The following is a 19593-nucleotide window of genomic DNA, read 5'->3' as shown; positions in this document are numbered from 1 at the left end:
CAAACTTGGAGACAGTGACGGGAGGTTGGGACTCCCTAATTAGTTTAAAAAGTAGTGTGGATTCCAGCTTGATGTCAGGTTTCCAACGTATGGGCTTTTCAAGTGATTCTGAGGCATTGTTTACCTTAAAAGTTCTTTATTAGCCTAATACACCAGCAAATGCTTGCTCGAAGGAAGCTGGAATCTGAAATCTCTGCCCCTTGCACAATATATTAAAACACAATTCTCCACCTTTCTAATTTTGTCATTAATCATATTCTCCAATTAATTTAAAGAATCAGTTTCCCTTCCGTTAAAAAACCCGCCAAGGTCTTATCTTCTCTAGTTAGAGATGGCCTTGAAAGGTGCAATCCTACTCGTCCTCCCTCCCAACTTTAAACTAAATCTCTTGTCAAGCAATAACATTCGATGTTAGCAGCGTTGACACTCAGCCTGTTGCCTGTATAAAAGAAACCTGTCCACAGAAGCAATCAATCAGATTCCAAACTGTCCACCATGGCCAAGACCAAAGAGCTGTCCAAGGATGTCAGGGACAAGATTGTAGACCTACACAAGGCTGGCATGGGCTATAAGACTATCGCCAAGAAAACAATTGGTAACACACTACGCCGTGAAGGACTGAAATCCTGCAGTGCCCGCAAGGTCTCCCTGCTCAAGAAAGCACATGTACAGGTCCATCTGAAGTTTGCCAATGAACATCTGAATGATTCGGAGAAGTGGGTGAAAGTGTTGTGGTCAGATGAGACCAAAATCGAGCTCTTTGGCATCAACTAAACTCACCGTGTTTGGAGGAGGAGGAGGAAGAATGCTGCCTATGACCCTGAGAACACCATCCCCACCGTCAAACATGGAGGTGGAAACATTATGCTTTGGGGGTGTTGATCTGCTAAGGGGACAAGACAACTTCACCGCATCAAAGGGATGATGGACGGGGCTATGCAGGGCTTTTTTTCTCATAGAACGCTCAGAATGGAGTTCCGGCACCTTTTTTGGATGGAATCTTGTAGGGTAGGCAAGGTGGGTTGTATGACATGTGTGAGTTCCGGCACCTTTTTCTTTTACAAAAAAAGCACTGGGGCCATGTATTGTCAAATCTTGGGTGAGAACCTCCTTCCCTCAGTCAGGGCATTGAAAATGGGTCGTGGATGGGTATTCCAGCATGGAAATGACCCAAAACATACAACCAAGGCAACAAAAGAGTGGCTCAAGAAGCAGCACATTAAGGTCCTGGAGTGGCCTAGCCAGTCTCCAGACCTTAATCCCATAAAAAAAATCTGTGGTGGGAGCTGAAGGTTCGAGCTGCCAAATGTCAGCGTCAAAACCTTAATGACTTGGAGAGAATCTGCAAAGAGGAGTGGGACAAAATCCCTCGAGATGTGTACAAACCTGGTGACCAACTACAAGAAACATCTGGCCTCTGTGATTGCCAACAATGGTTTTTGCTACCAAGTACTAAGTCATGTTTTGTGAAGGGGTCAAATACTTATTTCACTCATTAAAATGCAAATCAATTTATAACTTTTTTGAAATGCATTTTTCTGGATTTTGTTGTTATTCTGTCTCTCACTGTTAAAATAAACCTACCATTAAAATTATAGACTGATCATTTCTTTGTCAGTGGGCAAATGTACAAAATCAGCAGGGGATCAAATAATTTTCCCCCTCACTGTATACTTCCTGTTTAACATGGAGAGACTGTCTCTGAAGCAACAGAGAACCCCAGAACAGATCAAGGTCACTGGCGAAGAGCTTCTTGCCACTCACAATGGGAAGCCATCCCTTAAGAAACCAAGTGATTTTGAGAATTTGCACTGCAAGTGCTTTCCAGTGGGGGGGGGGGAGGAAGAGGAGAAGGTCTCATTCAAGAAGCAGCACTTTTCACCAACACTTTCACTACAATCTTAAGGGTGAGGGATGGCACTATGATGATGTGATTGATGGTGGTAAGTGAGGGAAACAGACACTAAACAGCAAAAGAAAAAACAAATGAAAATACCCTTTCACCAGAGAACCAATTCCAGGGTTAACCAGCCAGCTTCACTCTCTTTTCTGAGAAGTGTACACCTATGAATGGGGAGGGAGAAGCAGCTTTGCTCTACTCATTAGTCCACACAGCACTGGATAAGGTGTGTGTGAGACAAAGAAACATGGAAAGAAAGGGGGAGGGGGAGAAGGTGAGAAAGAAAAGAGTTTCTAAACTCCTTAAATTCACTAAAAACTGTGAAAATTCCCAGCAGGATGTTTGAATATCAAACACAGATTTCAGAAACTTTAATGTCAAGAGTTAATTTGGTGCATTGTTTTCTTCCCCTTTTTGCTCAGTTTTCCTGTCTGTCTCTTATCTGTGGGCTGGCCGCTGAACCATGGCTATGGCCCCTGAATTCTGGCTCTTGAAGCAAGCAAGGGAAGGTGAGATGGAGGCAGTATCTGCTTCTTGGGAGGGCTTGCTGCCAGATGTGCGCCATGTGCAACGTGATGACTGGTCCTGTGCTTCTGACTGTTCCTCCCGCTCTGTCTTGGGATTGTAGGGCAGTGGGAAACTGCGTCGTTCCCATGGCTGTACAGTCTGGGAAGAAAAGGCAGAATGGTTGGAAGGCTTCATTGCTTCCACAATCTGGAAACCTGAAATATCCTTTCGGAATATGACTGCATCTAAGGGAAATCTTCAGCCTGTATGCAGCCCATATTGGTTCTTGTAACCTCACCCCCAATCTGAGGAGGGCAGGAAAGCACAAAAATAACCAAGCACAAGTGAACTTTCTTTTCTAGGCAAATAAAAACAAGTCAAATTAACAGGGGCAATCCACCTACAAGGCTAACACATGGGTTATTTCATTAAGTGTCAGAAGGGATTAATTCACTCACCTGCTCATCAAGGCCAAAGTCTGGTGTGGAACAGCACATGTCCTCCATGGACAGATGCTGCATGGAGTCTCGGGACAAAAGGGTATGAGGACCAGAAAACAGGTCAGGACTGATGGGGCTGCATGGAAAGTATATATGGGAGAAATCAGAATGCTGATAGCAGTTTCCAACGTCAGGTGAGGAAGGCTGTGGGGTCGATGGGTTCCCCAACTGAGGGATTGTTTGTCCATCTGTAGACCTGTAAGACCTGAAATTAAAATAAATATCAATATATAAGGATGACAATTATTAAAGGGTACAATCTCCTAGTACATTGTCCCATCTTAATATAGACAAGTCATATGTGAAGCATAAAAGTAGACAGTGGTTCCAGGAAAGCATACAGTTATAGCATCTATTACTTGCCAGTGAAAAGCCCCCTATTTTGTTGAAGCACCTTTTGATTTTATGACAGCATTCAGTCTTCTGGGGTAGGAGCCTATCAGCATGGCACATCTTGCCTTGGGAATCTTTGCCCACTCTTCCTTGCAAAAGTGCTCCAAATCTGTCAGATTACAAGGGCATCTCCTGTGCACAGCCCACTTCAGGTCACCCCACAGATTTTCAATTGGATTCAGGTCTGGGCTCTGGCTGGGCCATGCCAAAACTTTCACCTTCTTCTGGTGAAGCCGTTCTGTTAATTGGGAGGAATGCTTTGAAATGTTGTTGCGTTGAAGGGTGAAATTCCTCTTCATCTTCAGCATTGCAGCAAAGGCCTGAAGTTTTTGTGTGAAAATTGACTGATATTTGTAACTGTTCATAATTCCCTCCACCTTGACTAAAGCCCTAGTTCCAGCGGAAGAAAAGCAGCCCTCAAGCATGCTGCCACCACCATGCTTCACTGTATGGTGTACTTTTGGTGATACACAGTATTGTTTTTGCACCAAAGTTTGTGGAACTTTTCTTCTTCTTTTTTCATCAAGTTTGGAGGGGCATCCAGTTCTGCAGACTTTCTATATCCACTGTACATCCCTGCCCATGATGGTCACTTTCTCTTCACCCAAGTTCCCCTTCTCAGAATTGGACTATTAGGTAGTGACACTTGGCCGTGCCCACTTCTCTCCTGGCCCCCTGCCACAGCCAACCCACAGCAGCCTTTCATCCTCTGCCAGCACTCCCCCCCATGGCAATGCCCCCCCAGCCCCTCGTCCCAGCTGATTCCCTGAAGCACACTTGTACCCTGGCAATTTGCTGCATGGGACAAGTAGCTGCGCCTCCTGGCAGCCAATCAGGCAGCGGGCAGCAGTGATGCGGAGGCACTGGGGGGAGGGAAGTGGGCAGCAGTGATTGCAAAGGGCATCAGGCAATTGCAGAGGCGCTGAAGAAAGCCGTGTGTGTGTGTGTGTGTGTGTGTGTGTGTGTGTGTGTGTGCGCGTGTACTTTTAATTTTTTTTCACCTCTTGGTGGTGTTTCTCTCCTTGTCCAACCTGTCCCAAATTCTCAGTTTCCTCAATTGAAGGTTGGCTGTGATGCAGGGACCAGGGTTTTAGGCTCCGGCACATTGATCGAGGCAGGACAGGAAAAAGATCTTTCCACTTGGGAGAAGAGGTTGGGGGGGGATCATGAAACACCTTGACTGTCATTTCAACATATCTTGGAGAGCAGAATCTTAGACTCTCTTCTTTCCTTCTTCCTTCTCTTTCTTTTCCTTCCCTCCTCTGTTTCTCTCCCTCCCTGCCTCTTTCTTTCTTCCTCTTTCTTTTCCTTCCTTCTTCCTACCTTCTTCTTTCTTCCTTCCCTTTCTTTTCCTTTTTTCCACTCTTTCCCTCCCTCCCTGAAGGAATGAAAATTGACACAGCAAATACCAGGTAGTCCTCGACTTACAACCACAACTGGAACCAAAATTTACATTGCTAAGCAAGATGGTTAGTCAGTGAATCACACCTGACTTTATGCCCTTTTTTGCCACAGCTGTTAGGCAAATCACTGCAGTTCTTAAGTGAATCATGTGGTCCTTAAGCAAATCTGGCTTCCCCCATTGTGTTTGCTTGTTGGAAACTGGCTAGGAAGGTCATGTGGATGGTGATCACATGACCCTGGGATGCTGCAACCATCACAAATGCATGCCGGTTGCCAAGTACTTGAATTCTGATCACATGACCCTAGGGATGTGATAGTCATAAGTGCAAGGACTGGTTTTAAGTCACATTTTTCAGTGCTGTTGTGACTTGGAACAGTCCCTAAACCAGTGATGGTAAACCTTTTAGAGACCAAGTGCCCAAACTGCAACCCAAACCCCATTTATGGTCAGGTGCTGGGTGGGCGTGACCACTGGATGGACGTGGCTCCAGTGGTCATGGCAGACTGGGTGGGCGTGGCCGGGGTCAGCGTGGCCACCTCAATGTTGCTCATGGGGAGGGACGCCTGTGGGGGCCGGGGAGGTTTGGGGGAGATCCAGGGGGTCTCTGGCGGGTGGGACAGTGGGCAGGAGGCTCGTCCTGCGGGGTGAGGCGAGACCAGGCAGGGGGCAGGGCAGGGGTGCCATTGCCGCAGGGCAAGGCTAGGCAAGGCAAGGACCAAGGTGGCTGCTGCCTGACACCATCGGCCCCCACACACAGTGAGCGCATGGGGGTCAACTGTGTCCATCAGCAGCCACAGCCTGCCAGCCCCTCGACCGACGCACTCTGAGGGTCCGCAGCCTGCTGCAAATACCGGGCCAGCCCTCCAGCAGCAGGCGGTGTAGGGGAGGGGGGATCCAGTATACCAGTTCCTTACCTCCGCCTGGCTTGTTCCGCGGCCTTATAGCAGTGGCACTGGGCGTGAGGTGGCAAATGGCTGGTTTCGGCGCAATATGGCTGTTTGCCGCCTCACGCATCACACCCTATGCTGCTGCCATGAGGCCGCGGAACAAACCGGGCAGAGGTAAGGAACCGGTATACTTACAGCTTACAGAGCCACCAAAGCAGCTGGTGGATCACTGGAGGCTCAGGGAGGGAGGGTGTTGAAGTGGGCGATTGGGCCATTGGCAAGAGGAACGCGGTTGAGCGGAAAGTGGCCTCAGAACAAGTGGGGCGGTAAGGAAAGAAATCCTCGCTCCCCCCAGAAATTGCCTTTCTTTCCTTACCTGACTCCCAGCCCCTCTGCCGTTTCTCCTTCGTGGTCCGCCACCACTGCTTGCAAGGACAAAGGAAGGTTTTTTTCGGGGGAAAAAAGGTCAATCAATCAATTCCAATTTCTCGTGAAAGATCGTGCAGTTGGAATTGACCTCTTTTCCCCTCCCTCCCTCCCCGAGCATCCGGCGCTCCACTTGCTGCTTTGGTCAGCTTGCCAGCCCCCACCTCAACACCCTGCCCCCGCCCAGATGCCTTCGCCTCCCCCAAGCGTTTTTTTTTACTAACCTGCCTTTCAGCTGCATTCTGTTTCTCCGTTCGCTTCTCAGCCTTCACCGCGTGTTTGTGGGACTATCGGTAAAAAAAAAAAGTTCCATCAGACTTTCTAACTTCTTGAGATCTCGTGAGAAGTTAGAAAGTCTGATGAAACATTTTTTTTAACCGATAGTCCCACAAACACACGGCGAAGGCTGAGAAGCAAACAGAGAAATGGAATGCAGCTGAAAGGCAGGTTAGTAAAAAAAAACCTTGGGGGAGGCGAGGGCATCTGGGCGGGGGAGGACCCGGCAACCTTACCCTGCGCATCTTCATTAGGTGTCTGGCAGGCGGAGGGAAGCAACTGGTCTTACCACGCTAGCCCCGCCGCGTTGCTCCTCTAGCCCATGCACAGACCCTGCCCTACCCCTCACATGAAGTGCCCTGCTCCCGCTGCTCCCACCCCCACCCCCACGCGGCACCTTTTTCCAGTTCCAACGCGTCACTTCCTTCACCGCTGTGTGGGACTAAAAATAAAGTTCAATCAATTCCAACTTTGCGAGATCTTTTTTCCCCCGAGAAGTTGAAATTGATTGAACTTTTCTTTTTTTGCACACATTGGCGGAGGCCTAAAGCGGAAAGGTTTTATAAAACCCAGCTTAAAAAGCCACTTGCCCAGGGAGATTTTGATGCAGGTTGCTCATGGATGGGACTTAAGGCCTTGGACTGGGGTGACGGCGCACATGCCCACAGAGAGGGCTCTGCGTGCCACCTGTGGCACGCATGCCATAGGTTCGCCACAACGGCCCTAAACAAATGATTGTAAGTTAAGGACTACTTGTATAAGATCTGAGCTGGAGTAAGCCTCTCCTTTTCATGCTTGGATTACACGCTTCAAGCAAACCCAGATTAAGAGAAGATCCAGTTGTTCCTCTGAAATTTGCACTGCCAGCTTGGATGTCCTCAAGGGACCGAGCCAGCTGTGCCAGACAGATTCCAGCTTAATCCCAGGATCTTTTTCGAGGTCCCTTAAAAAAGTGTTGCAAAGAACATTTTTCCCGTTCCTGGATCCTGAACAACCAGTTTTAACAATCAGAAGATTGGAGCTGGTGCTGCTGCCTTTTAAAGCTCAGGAGATAGGTGGCATGAAACTGAAAATAACTTGATCCCTGAATCTGGGAAAGCAATACCAATTTTGTAAAGTGGCTTTCTGCACACACCCCAATACCAACCACAAGTCTAAAGTGAAAGGCCTTTATTAAGGGGGTCAAGTCTTTATATAGGATGCAGAAACAAATCATCATCATCATCATCATCATCATCCCACAGTGAGGCACTACCTTGATGTGGTTGTGGGGCTTGTGTACTCTGAGGAAGATGAGAGCTATGCCAGAGGTTCACCCATACTGGACAGGTTTCATCAGAGGAGTCAAAGAGTGTCTCTCCCATAAAATATGGTGAGACGTAAATTTCAGAAAGCCATACCAGCTCGGATGTTGCCCAGGTTAACAAGGTCTGCGCTAGATGTTGGGAGTTCCTGGATATCTGGTGAAAAATGGGACAGGATTCAGGACTGTTGGCTGAGCAACCAGGGCCAGCAGCTGCAGAACTACTGGAAGAAAAGGTGATTACCCATCGCAAATACACAGTGATTGAAAACAAAGAAATAATGATCTGTTATTATAGATCAAGTCCAACAAGAAGAGGATATCTAAAACGAATGCACCAGTTCTGGAAAGAACAACATCCAGAATCAGAAATAACAGAACAGAGACTAGCAGAACAACGCCGATTTATAATATGAAATAAAGTATTCACAGAAACAGAATTGGATGAACTGCAAAGGTTTACCCAGGGCAAAGAAATCAAAGCCTTGCCAGAAGTAATTCAGAATGTAGAGGCAAGCCAGGGGGAGCTGGCAGTGAAGGAATCCAGCAGAGATATACAACTGTTCTCATTTGGAAACCAGGCACCTCTTCCGCAGGAAGAACAAAGCCCTCTAACTAAAGAAAGAAAAGAATTGAAACAAAGAATAACTGAGCATCTAGAACAGCACAAAAACAACAGAATAAGGCTGCCTGCATTGAAGCTTGTTGCAAAGAAACAGCTAGCACAAGCATTAAAAGATGCAAATACTGCAATATCAAGTATAAGCACCAATTCACTGCAAGAAACAAACCAACTAATGTACAGCACAGCTGCAGTTATAACTGAATACCTGGGATGCAAAATCAACAAAGAAGAAAAACAAACAGTGCACCACAAAAATGGAAGGTTAGACTAGAAAATAAGATCAGCAAGTTAAGATCACATGCAAGCAAGCTAGAACAGATGAAAGAAAAGAAGCCGAAGAACAAGAAGAAAAAAGAATACCTAATCAAGAAATACCACTTGGAAAAAAGGAAGATCAAGGAATCACTGGAAATAATAAAGCAGCAAATAACAGCTATAGCCAGGAAAATCAGTAGATACGAAGCTCGAATTGCAAATTATAGGCAGAACCTCCAATTTCAATCCAATCAGAAGCGTTTCTACCAATCCATCAATGGAGAAACTGCAATGAATCAGTCACTACCTGACAAGGAAGAAACCGTGCAGTTCTGGAAGCAGATATGGGATAACCCAAAGAAACACAACAAGGATGCGGCTTGGTTAAAAGAGGTGGATGCAAATAAAACAGAAATTGAAATGAAAGAACTAGTAATAACAACAAAAATGGTAGAAAAAAGAGCAAGGAAGATCAAAAATTGGTCAACACCACCTGAAGATGAACTATAATAATAATAATAATAATAAGTTGGAAGGGACTTGGAGGTCATCTAGTCCAACCCCCTGCTCAGGCAGGAAACCCTATACCATTTCAGGCAAATGGCTGTCCAGTCTCCTCTTAAAAACTTCCAGTGTTGGAGCATTCACCACTTCTGGAGGCAGGTTGTTCCACTGGTTAATTGTTCTAACTGTCAGGAAGTTTCTCCTTAGTTCTAGGTTGCTTCTCTCCTTGACTAGTTTCCATCCGTTGCTTCTTGTCCTGCTTTCAGGTGCTTTGGAGAATAGCTTGACTCCCTCTTCTTTGTGGCAGCTCCTAAGATGTTGGAACACTGCTATCATGTCACCCTCACCCTTCTCTTCATTAAACTACACATACCCAATTCCAGCAACCATTCCCTATATGTTTTAGCCTCCAGTCCCCCAATCATCTTTGTTGCTCTTCTCTGTACTCTTTCTAGAGTCTCAACATCTTTTTTACATCGTGGTGACCAAAACTGGATGCAGTATTCCAGGTGTGGCCTTACCAAGGCATTGTAAAGTGGTATTAGTACTTCACGTGATCTTGATTCTATCCCTCTGTTAATGCAGCCTAGCACTGTGTTGGCTTTTTTGGCAGCTGCAGCACACTGCTGGCTCATATTTAAGTGATTGTCCACTAGGACTCCGAGATCTCTCTCACAGTTGCTACTATTGAGCCAGGTACCACCTATACTATACCTGTGCATTTGATTTTTCCTGCCTAAATGTAGAACCTTACTTTTTTACAATTGAATTTCATTTTGTTAGATAGTGCCCAGTGTTCCAGTCTGTCCAGATCCTCCTGTATCTTAAGCCTATCTTCTGGAGTATTGGCTATTCCTGCCAGCTTGGTGTCATCTGCAAATTTGATGAGTTCCCCATCTATCCCCTCATCCAAATCGTTGATGAAGATGTTGAAGAGCACTGGGCCCAGAACAGAGCCCTGGGGCACCCCACTACACACTTCCTTCCATGTAGATGCAGTTCCATTGAGGACCACACGCTGAGTACAGCCTGTCAGCCAGCTATGAATCCATCTGGTGGTGATGCTATCTAACCCACATTTTTCTATCTTATCAAGTAGTAGGTTGTGATATACTTTATCAAATGCCTTACTGATGTCCAAGTAAATTATATCTACAGCATTCCTCTGGTCCACTAGTTTTGTCATTTGGTCAAAGAATGCAATAAGATTTGTCTGGCAAACTGCATGGGTTTTGGTTGAAACATCTAACTGTTATATACCCACTCATTGCCAAGCAGTTCAACAATATACTACAAGGAGGAGAAATTGAAAAGTGGCTAACAACTGGGAAAACCTACCTAATAATGAAAAATCCAGCAAAAGGGGCAACACCAGGCAACTACAGGCCAATTACCTGCTTACCAACAACTTTCAAATTGCTAACTGGTGTGGTAGCTGATGCAGTACAACAGCATCTAGTTGAAAACAATCTCTTTCCACCAGAGCAGAAAGGAAACCGCCCCAATAGCAGAGGAACAAAAGATCAACTCCTAATAGACAAAATGATCTTGGAAAACTGCAAGAAAAGGAAGTCCAACCTGAATGTGGCATGGATTGACTACAAAAAGGCATTTGACTCTCTGCCACATGACTGGATAATCAAGTGCCTAGAAATAACAGGAGTCAGTAGAAACATCAGAAAATTAGTGTAAAGATCGATGGCACAATTGAAGACACAGTGATTGATAGGATGAATTGTCTTTAAATCTACAAATAGACAGTATATATGAAGGGAAAAAGAGAGGAAATGTTTATGGTAGCAATTTGAAATCTGTATAATGATATCTGTATGTAATTGAGTTACTACTACCCAGCCACCACGTTGCTTTTCAAATATGTAAATGTAATATCAGAAAATCAATAAAATTTGTAAAGAAAAAAGAAACATCAGAAAATTTGTGCAAAGATCAAAGGCACAATGGAAGACACCGTTGCAGGTCAATGGTGAAAGACTGGGAGAGGTTAATATCAAGAGAGGAATATTTCAAGGAGATTATCACCACTACTATTTATTATTGCACAGTTTCCTGTCAATAATACTGAATAACTCAGGACATGGCTATCAAACATCAAAAACAGCTGCCAGACTATCCCACCTCCTTTACATGGATGATCTGAAGCTGTATGGAAAAACATCATCTGAAATAGAATTGCTGCTCAACACTGTCCATATATATAGCCAAGATATTGCAATGGAGTTTGGCTTGGACAAATGTGCCACACTTACTCTCAAACAAGGAAAAATAGTGAAAACTGAAGGAATAAAGATGCCCCACGAAAATAACATTAAGAGTCTGGATGAGGAAGATTACTACAAATACTTGGGTATCCTTCAAGCTGACAACATCAAGCACACTGAAGTAAAAAAAAGATTAAAGGTGAATACATCAAGAGAGTGAAGAAGATCTTAAAGTCCAAACTCAATGGAGGAAATACCATGAAGGCAATCAACACCTGGGCAATTCCAGTCATTAGATACACAGCTGGAATAGTGGACTGGACTCAAGCAGAACTAAAAGCAATGGATAGGAAGACCAGAAAAATAATGACAATGAATCATGCCCTTCATCCACACAGTGATGTTGACAGACTCTATCTGCCAAGGCAAATAGGTGGACGTGGAATGCTGCAAGTACATCAGATGGTTGAAGAAGAAAAAATGGCTTTGGAAGAATATCTGAAGGACAGTGATGAAGATGCACTGAAATTAGTATATCAGGAAGGCTTACTGACTACTGGAGACACCAAACTGGCCTACAAGAAAGACCAAATGAAGAACTGAATAGAGGCATGGGAAGACAAAGCACTACATGGCCAGTACATGAAAAAAATAGCTTGGAAAGCAGATAATAACAAGACCTGGTAATGGCTAAGAGCAGGAAAGTTGAAGAAAGAGACCAAGGGACTAATTCTAGCTGCACAAGACCAAGCCTTAAGGACAAATGCATACAAAGTCAAAATTGAGAAGACAGCAACAGACAGTAAGTGCCACCTATGCAAAGAAGCTAAAGAAACAGTGGACCACCTGGTAAGCTGCTGCAAGAAGATCGCACAGACTGACTACAAGCAGCGGCATGACAAAGTAGCAACAATGGTGCATTGGAAGATCTGCAAGAAATATCATTTGCCTGTAAGCAAGAACTGGTGGGATCATAAAATAGAGAAAGTCATAGAAAATGATAAAGTTAAACTGCTCTGGGACTTCAGAATTCAAACAGACAAGCACCTGCAACATAACACCCCGGACTTAACAACTGTCGATAAGTCAGACAAAAAAGTCTGGATAGTGGACGTGGCAGTGCCTGGAGACAGCAGAATAGATGAGAAAGAACTGGAGAAGATAACAAAATACAAAGACGTACAAATAGAAATAGAAAGACTGTGGCAAAGGCAAGCAAGGGTAGTACCAATAGTAATAGGCGCCTTGGGTGCAATCCCAAAACAACTGGAGCACCACTTGAACACCATTGGCATTGACAAATTTGCCATTAGTCAATTGCAAAAGGCGGCCTTACTAGGAACTGCTTCCATCCTGCGACAATATCTGTAATACCATCAAACATCCACATCTGCCTATCCCAGGTCCTTGGTAAGGACTGGATAGGTAGACAAAAATGCCAAATCCAGTCTGAACATCTGGCTGACTGTGCGATGATCAATAATAATAATAAAAGTTGGAAGGGACCTTGGAGGTCATCTAGTCCAACCCCCTGCTCAGGCAGGAAATCCTATACCATTTCAGGCAAATGGCTGTCCAGTCTCCTCTTAAAAACTTCCAGTGTTGGAGCATTCACCACTTCTGGAGGCAGGTGTTCTGTACCAGCCTGCTACCGGCCTTGCAGAAAGGCAACCCCTGTACAAACGGCAGAGGCTGGAAAGCGTCTGTGGCTGGAAAACGTCTGCCAAGTTTATTACACAAACAAACAACAAAACATGAAACAAGATACCGGAGCTTTGATCCTCAAACGGAGCGGTTGCTTTCAGCAACCAGCCCTTCCCCAAACACTCCCTTTATTAGAGTTCAGGGCGTGGCCTCCCTGTGCCTCCTTCCGAGGAGTCCCACAGCCTTTCTCTGCTTGCTCCTGCTTGACTGCCTCCTGCGTCGGGCGTCCTTGAACAGGGCCAGCTGTGGGTCATCATCATCCGCACTGTCGGGCTCGCGCAGCTGAGAAGAGGGGCCTGGCTGGGGCCTCTGCGAAGCCTCCAAGCCATCATCAGCAAGTTCGTCTTCAACACCCTCCTCCTCCCCCTCGTCTGAGTCATCCGAGTCATCCGACCCGGCTGCCGGACCCACAGGCTGACCCTGAATCACAACAGCAGGTTGTTCCACTGGTTAATTGTTCTAACTGTCAGGAAGTTTCTCCTTAGTTCTAGGTTGCTTCTCTCCTTGACTAGTTTCCATCCGTTGCTTCTTCTCCTGCTTTCAGGTGCTTTGGAGAATAGCTTGACTCCCTCTTCTTTGTGGCAGCCCCTGAGATTTTGGAACACTGCTATCGTGTCACCCCTAGTCCTTCTCTTCATTAAACTAGACCAGGGCTTTTCAACCTTTTCACCGATTGTACCACTTTTAGGATATGGCAATATTTGAGTACCACCTAGCAAGGTGTTAAAAACGTGACCAAAAAAACCCCTGTTCAAAGTTGCAATTGCACTGAAATGACTTATGACCATTTTTCACACTTATGATCATTGCAGCATGCCCAGGGTCATGTGATTTATATTTGGATGCTTGGCAACTGATTCATATTTATGATAGTCACAGTGTCCCAGGGTCATGTGATTCCCCTTTTGCAACCTTTTGACAAGCAAAGTCAATGGCAGGGCTGCTGGTGGCCAAGTGCTAAGGCGGGACTTCCCTCCCTCCCTCTCTCCTTCCCTCCCTCCCTCCCTCTTTCTCATGCCCACCTCCTTCTGAAGGAAGAATTTGAACCCCCCCACCATATTTTCTCTCTTCCATATATTCATTAAACAAGGAAAAGCCTCCAAAGACAGAAAAGACAAACTGCTGAATGAACTAGCTTAAAAAGGCACATTCCCCTTTAAGAATTAGCTACTGCTAGAAAGGAAAGTTAAGGAGCACAGCTGGCACTTAAAGAAGAAAAAAAATGTAGTAAGTATTGGCTGCTGGCTAAGGCAACCTCCCCAAATGGCTCCATTCATAAGTAAAGGAATGCTACAGGCAAAATCCATTCAGGAGAAAAATACTTCAAAATCCCTTGCAGCAAAACTTACAGCTAACAATAGCGGAGCAATAGAAGCTAACACGAGACATCAGCCATCAGCCAAATAGAAATTGCCAAACACTCCTTAAGAGCACAAAGCCCACATTGCACAAATCCCAGAACTTCAAAGTCACAAAAGCACATAAGAATCCTTCCACTCTCCATCTCCCTCCCTCCAAGCCTCACCTCCAGCCATTGCTGCCTTTTTTCATTCCTCTTGGAGGGCAACCCCTCCCCCACTGCATTTCTTGCCTGTTTGCTGCTGCCAGCACAGGTGGCTGCCACAGCAGTTGTAGATTGGCTCATGGCCGGCCTGCTTGATCTCTCCTCCTCCCCCCACCCTCCTCCTCCTCCTCCTCCTCCTCCTCCTCCTCCTCCTTTCCCTTCAGTGCCTTCTAGAGCTGACTCCACCTCCTCCCAAGGCTGCTGCTTTTTTTCTCTCTCCTTCTCCCACTCAAACTGCCTCCTTTCATAGCCTCTCCGCCCCCCCTCTCCTCCTTTCTCATGGGGGAGGGTGAGCCAGAAGTGAGTCTGGGGCCTTTGCCTTGCCCCAGCCACTCTGCAGCTCCAGAGGCCTCTCTCACAGTAAGTCCTTGCCTGCGCTGGCTCTTTCCCTCCCCCACTACACTTGGCTAGGCAGGTCTGCCTACCACCTGCCACTTGTTAATGTGCCACAAGTGGTACTTGTACCACCTGTTGAAAAGCCCTGAACTAGACATACCCAATTCCAGCAGCCCTTCCTTAGATGTTTTAGCCTCCAGTCCCCCAATCATCTTTGTTGCTCTTCTCTGCACTCTTTCTAGAGTCTCAACATCTTTTTTACATTGTGGTGACCAAAACTGGATGCAGTATTACAGGTGTGGCCTTACCAAGGTGTTATAAATTGGTATTGACACTTCATGTGATCTTGATTCTATCCCTCTGTTAATGCAGCCTAGCACTGTGTTGGCCTTTTTGGCAGCTGCAGCACACTGCTGGCTCATATTTAAGTGATTGTCCACTAGATCCCTCTCACAGTTACTACTATTGAGCCAGGTACCACCTATACTATACCTGTGCATTTGATTTTTCCTGCCTAAGTGTAGAACCTTACTTTTTTCACCATTGAATTTAATTTTGTTAGATAGCGCCCAGTGTTCAAGTCTGTCCTGTATCTTATGCCTGTCATCTGGAGTGTTGGCTATTTCTGCCAGCTTGGTGTCATCTGCAAATTTGATGAGTTCCCCATCTATCCCCTCATCCAAATCGTTGATGAAGATGTTGAAGAGCACTGGGCCCAGAACAGAGCCCTGGGGCACCCCACTACACACTTCCTTCCATGTAGATGCAGTTCCATTGAGGACCACACGCTGAGTATGGCCTGTCAGCCAGCTACGAATCCATCTGGTGGTGATGCTGTCTAACCCACATTTTTCTATCTTATTTATTTATTTATTTATTTAATTAAATTTTTATACCGCCCTTCTCCCGAAGGACTCATTTTGAGCCTTATCAAGTAGTAGGTTGTGGCCTACTTTATCAAATGCCTTACTGAAGTCCAAGTAAATTATATCCATGGCATTCCTCTGGTTCACTAATTTTGTCACCTGGTCAAAGAATGCAATAAGATTTGTCTAGCATGATCTGTTTTTGACAAACACATGTTGGCTTTTAGTGATGACTTTGTTTCCATCAAGGTGTTCGCTGATTTGTTGCTTGATTATCTTTTCCAGAATCTTCCCAGGTATTGAGGTTAGGCTGATAGGTCTGTAGTTTCCTGGATCCATTTTCTTTTCCTTTTTTGAAGATGGGAACTACATCAGCTCTTTTCCAGTCCTCTGGTAGTTCCCCAATGCTCCAGGATCTTTGAAAAATATGGTCCAGTGGTTCTGAGATCACATCTGCCAGTTCCTTGAGAACTTTGGGGTGTAATCCATCTGGTCCTGGTGATTTGAACTCGTCTAGGCTGGACAGGTGCTCACTTACCATTTTCTTGCCTATCTTGTGTTTCTAATCTGTTTTTTATGGTACTGTTTTTGATAGGTTGGACTATTTTTTCCCTTTGTGTAAAGACAGATGCAAAAAACAAGTTAAGTAGTTCTGCTTTCTCCTTGTTGCTTGTCACCTTCTTGCCACTTTCTCCCACTAATGGACCAATCATTTCCTTAACTTTTTTCTTGTTTTTTACATGTTGAAAGAAGCTTTTTTTGTTATTTTTGACTTTGGTCGCAAGCCTTAGTTCATTTTGAGCCTTAGCTTTCCTCACTTCATCTTTGCAGGCTCGGGCTATTTGCTTATATTCTGCCTTAGTTATGTGCTCCTCTTTCCACTTTTTATACTTGTCCTTTTTGTCTTTCAATTTATCAGAGTTCTTTATGCAGCCATGCTGGTTTCTTTTGAGAGCTGTTATTTTTCTTCTTTGTTGGTATTGTGCTAGAGTGGGCTTTTATAATCTCACTTTTCAAAATTTCCCAGATTTCTTGAGTTGTTTTCCCCTTGAGTAGGCATGTTAAACTCGCAACATCATGTGATGTCGTGTGATATATCATGATTTTTCCCCATTGCCGGCAATGGGGTGGGCATGGTTTTGGTGTGATGTATCCAGCCCGCGGGCCGGCAGTTTGACATGCCTGCCCTTGAGGATTCTCATCCATGGAATTCTTCCCAAGCCCTCTCTGAAGTTTATTGAAATTTGCTCTCTTAAAGTCCAAGACTCTAGTTTGACTATGTTCTATTGCTTGTGCTTGCATAATGTTGTATTCAAATATTCACTCCCCCAAAAAGTTCCTGTGGCTTCAACACTTTCTATCATTTCATCTCTGTTAGTGAGTATTAAGTCCAATATGGCTGATCCCCTAGTTCCCTTCTCTACTTTTTGGGAGACAAAGTTGTCTGATAGGTTTTCCTGTCTAGTGAGTATCAACAACTGTTTTTCAGAGGTTCTCAGAAATTTGCTTTGTTTGAGCCATGACATGCCTATTTTGAACATCAGATTTTGATAGTAAATACACATAATTCTCTTCCTTAAATAAGGCAGGACCTCCAACCCTCACACCTGATTGTCACCCCATTGATTGAAACACTTGACTCTAAATTCTCCTCCAAACGAACTGATAATCCTAAAGGTTCACGTACTTCTACCACACATAGATATGTAGCTTTGGATCATTTTCCTCAATAAACAGGTATACTGTTCTTGACTCATTTAACTGGGGTTTCTTTATCTAATTTTAGGACTTGTATGGAGAACAGATCATAGAAGAGAATATTTGTAGCTCAGGGATGAGCTGTGAGGTCCTTAGTGCTCTCCAACCTTGGTGGTTTTCTAGCAGACGTTTCATTACCAAACTAGGTAACATCATCAGTGCTAGACAGAAACATCTGCAAGAAAACCACCAAGGTCGGAGAGCACCAAGGACTCCACAGAACAGATTTTAGGTCATATTTATGCAGAAATATTGAAAATTCAAAGGGGTTCACAAACTGTTAAACACCAGTGCACATGAAACAAAAAGCTGCTGAGACATTTTTTCTCTATCCCAACTTCCATTTCCCATTTTTTCTATTGTTGTTGTCCTTCTCTGAAGTTCAGACTATAAACTTCTTGGGACAGGGATCCATCCTATTATACTTCATAGCAGATGGGATTCCCAAGTTACGTAAGATTGTAAAGCTTCTGAACTATTCCTGGAAAACAATGTCCCCAGATGTTAGTGGCACTCATAGAGATGCAGATCAACTTCATTTACTGAATGATGTCTTGCTCACCAGCACAAGCAACTTTAACACCAGGAGACGCTTCTCTGGAACTTCCCATTATTCATGCCCAAATGAAATTTGGAGCACTTCACAACTCAACAGGGATATTGTCTTTGTGGCAATGCTGCTGAAAAGTTAACAGCAGGTGCTTATCATGGAAGCATTTGGGCTGCTAAGCACTCTGCTGCTGAAGCAGCAGGCAACCTTACCTGCTACCTCGCCGCTGTGGTGGCATATTTGTGTTCCATAGCCACCTGGCTCGCTCCATTTCCTCACACCTAGCATGGAGAGTGGCAAAGGCTGCATCAGACATATTCTCTATCTGGAAAAGCAATGAAAGAAGATTAGGACTGGAATAGTCACTGAAGCTTTGCTGACTTGTCCTAGTGAAGCACTCCATAAAGAGGTCAAAAAGCTCTCCAAGAACAGCAGTTGTTTTTTCATCACAGGCCTGCCTTATTCACTTCCAAAACATGTATAACTGAAGGACTCTGATGTCATGGTTCCGATTAATGAGACAGTTCAAACAACATTCAGGCATTGTTTTTCTAAAAGTCTATAATAATGAGAACGAAGCATCGGCACTCATGGATGGATGCCAGAATCTGAATCCTCCTCCCCTAAACCCATCATTATCATGCACAACTCCCTCCCTTAATTACACATCATTAATCACATTCTCCAATTAGCCCAAAACGCAAGCTTCACTTCCGTTATCTTGTGCGCCATTCTTATCTAATTTATACATCCGGTTAGCATAACTCCTCCCCACAACTTCTTTATATTCAGAGCAAGCAGTTTAAAGAAAAAGGCTGCCTCTTATATGGTCAGAGCAAAAACATCCAATGTTTGCAGTGTTGACATCAGGCCCCCCTTACAAGAAGGATAGATCCTGTAATGTAAACAAAAGCATATGTCAGGGATTATCTTTCGGTTTCTTGGGGGTTCTTTCATGAAACTTTTTGATGAGTCAGTCAGCCTTCACATCGCTAGATTTCACCCAAGTAGCTTCAGACAGCAAGTACCCCTTCCATTGTACTAGGTACTGCAATTTCCCTTTAAAGATTCTAGAGCCAAGAATGCTTTTCACTCCATAGTGTCTCTGACCTGCTACTACGAGGAGTCCAGGTGCCTCCTTAGGGGAGGTCTTAAAGTGGAGCCCCGAAAAGGTTTCAGTAGACTGCAATGGAAGACAGGCGATAAAATGAGCCTGCTTCGAAAACAGGTCTATCACAGTCCAGATGACAGTATTTCCTCTACTTTTGGGTAAGTCCATGGCTATTTCTTCCCATGGTTGAGAAGGGTCTGCCACCGGCTGCAGTAGCCCAGGGGTTTTCCCTGGAATTCTTTTCATGGTGGCACATACAGTACAACTCCTGACATAGTTTTCTACATCTCATTTTAGCCCTGGCCACCAAAATTGCCGGTGGATGAGGTGTAGTTTTTTAAATATCCAGAGTGTCCAGTCTGTTTTACATCATGGCTGTTTGAGAGTATTGACACGCAGGGCTTCAGGTAGATACAGTTTCCCCCCCTTGTATGCCAAACCATCCCTGCATGTTAGAGAGGTTTGATTATCTTTGAACCATTGATGGTTGAACAGCTCTCGTTT

General features: G+C 44.8%; 1 protein-coding gene across 1 annotated transcript in view; it reads right to left on the bottom strand.

The window, feature by feature from the left end:
* Positions 1 to 2034: 2034 nt before the first annotated feature.
* The window catches only part of LOC308676582 (KAT8 regulatory NSL complex subunit 1-like), a gene marked incomplete at its 5' end in the record, with an annotated part of 305549 nt that continues 287990 nt past the window's right edge, over positions 2035 to 19593 (bottom strand). The window contains 3 exons of the mRNA XM_081342460.1: positions 2035 to 2566; positions 2866 to 3112; positions 18191 to 18303. Coding sequence (XP_081198586.1) covers positions 2339 to 2566; positions 2866 to 3112; positions 18191 to 18303 — 588 coding nt within the window. The 3' untranslated portion in view covers positions 2035 to 2338. The remainder of the gene's footprint in view (positions 2567 to 2865; positions 3113 to 18190; positions 18304 to 19593) is intronic.

Source organism: Vipera berus, assembly GCF_964194415.1.
Source record: "Vipera berus genome assembly, chromosome: W".
In the NCBI taxonomy this organism is placed as follows: Eukaryota; Metazoa; Chordata; class Lepidosauria; order Squamata; family Viperidae; genus Vipera; species Vipera berus.
The sequence above is the reverse complement of the archived record's forward strand: the minus strand, read 5'-3'. Positions and strand labels throughout refer to the sequence as shown.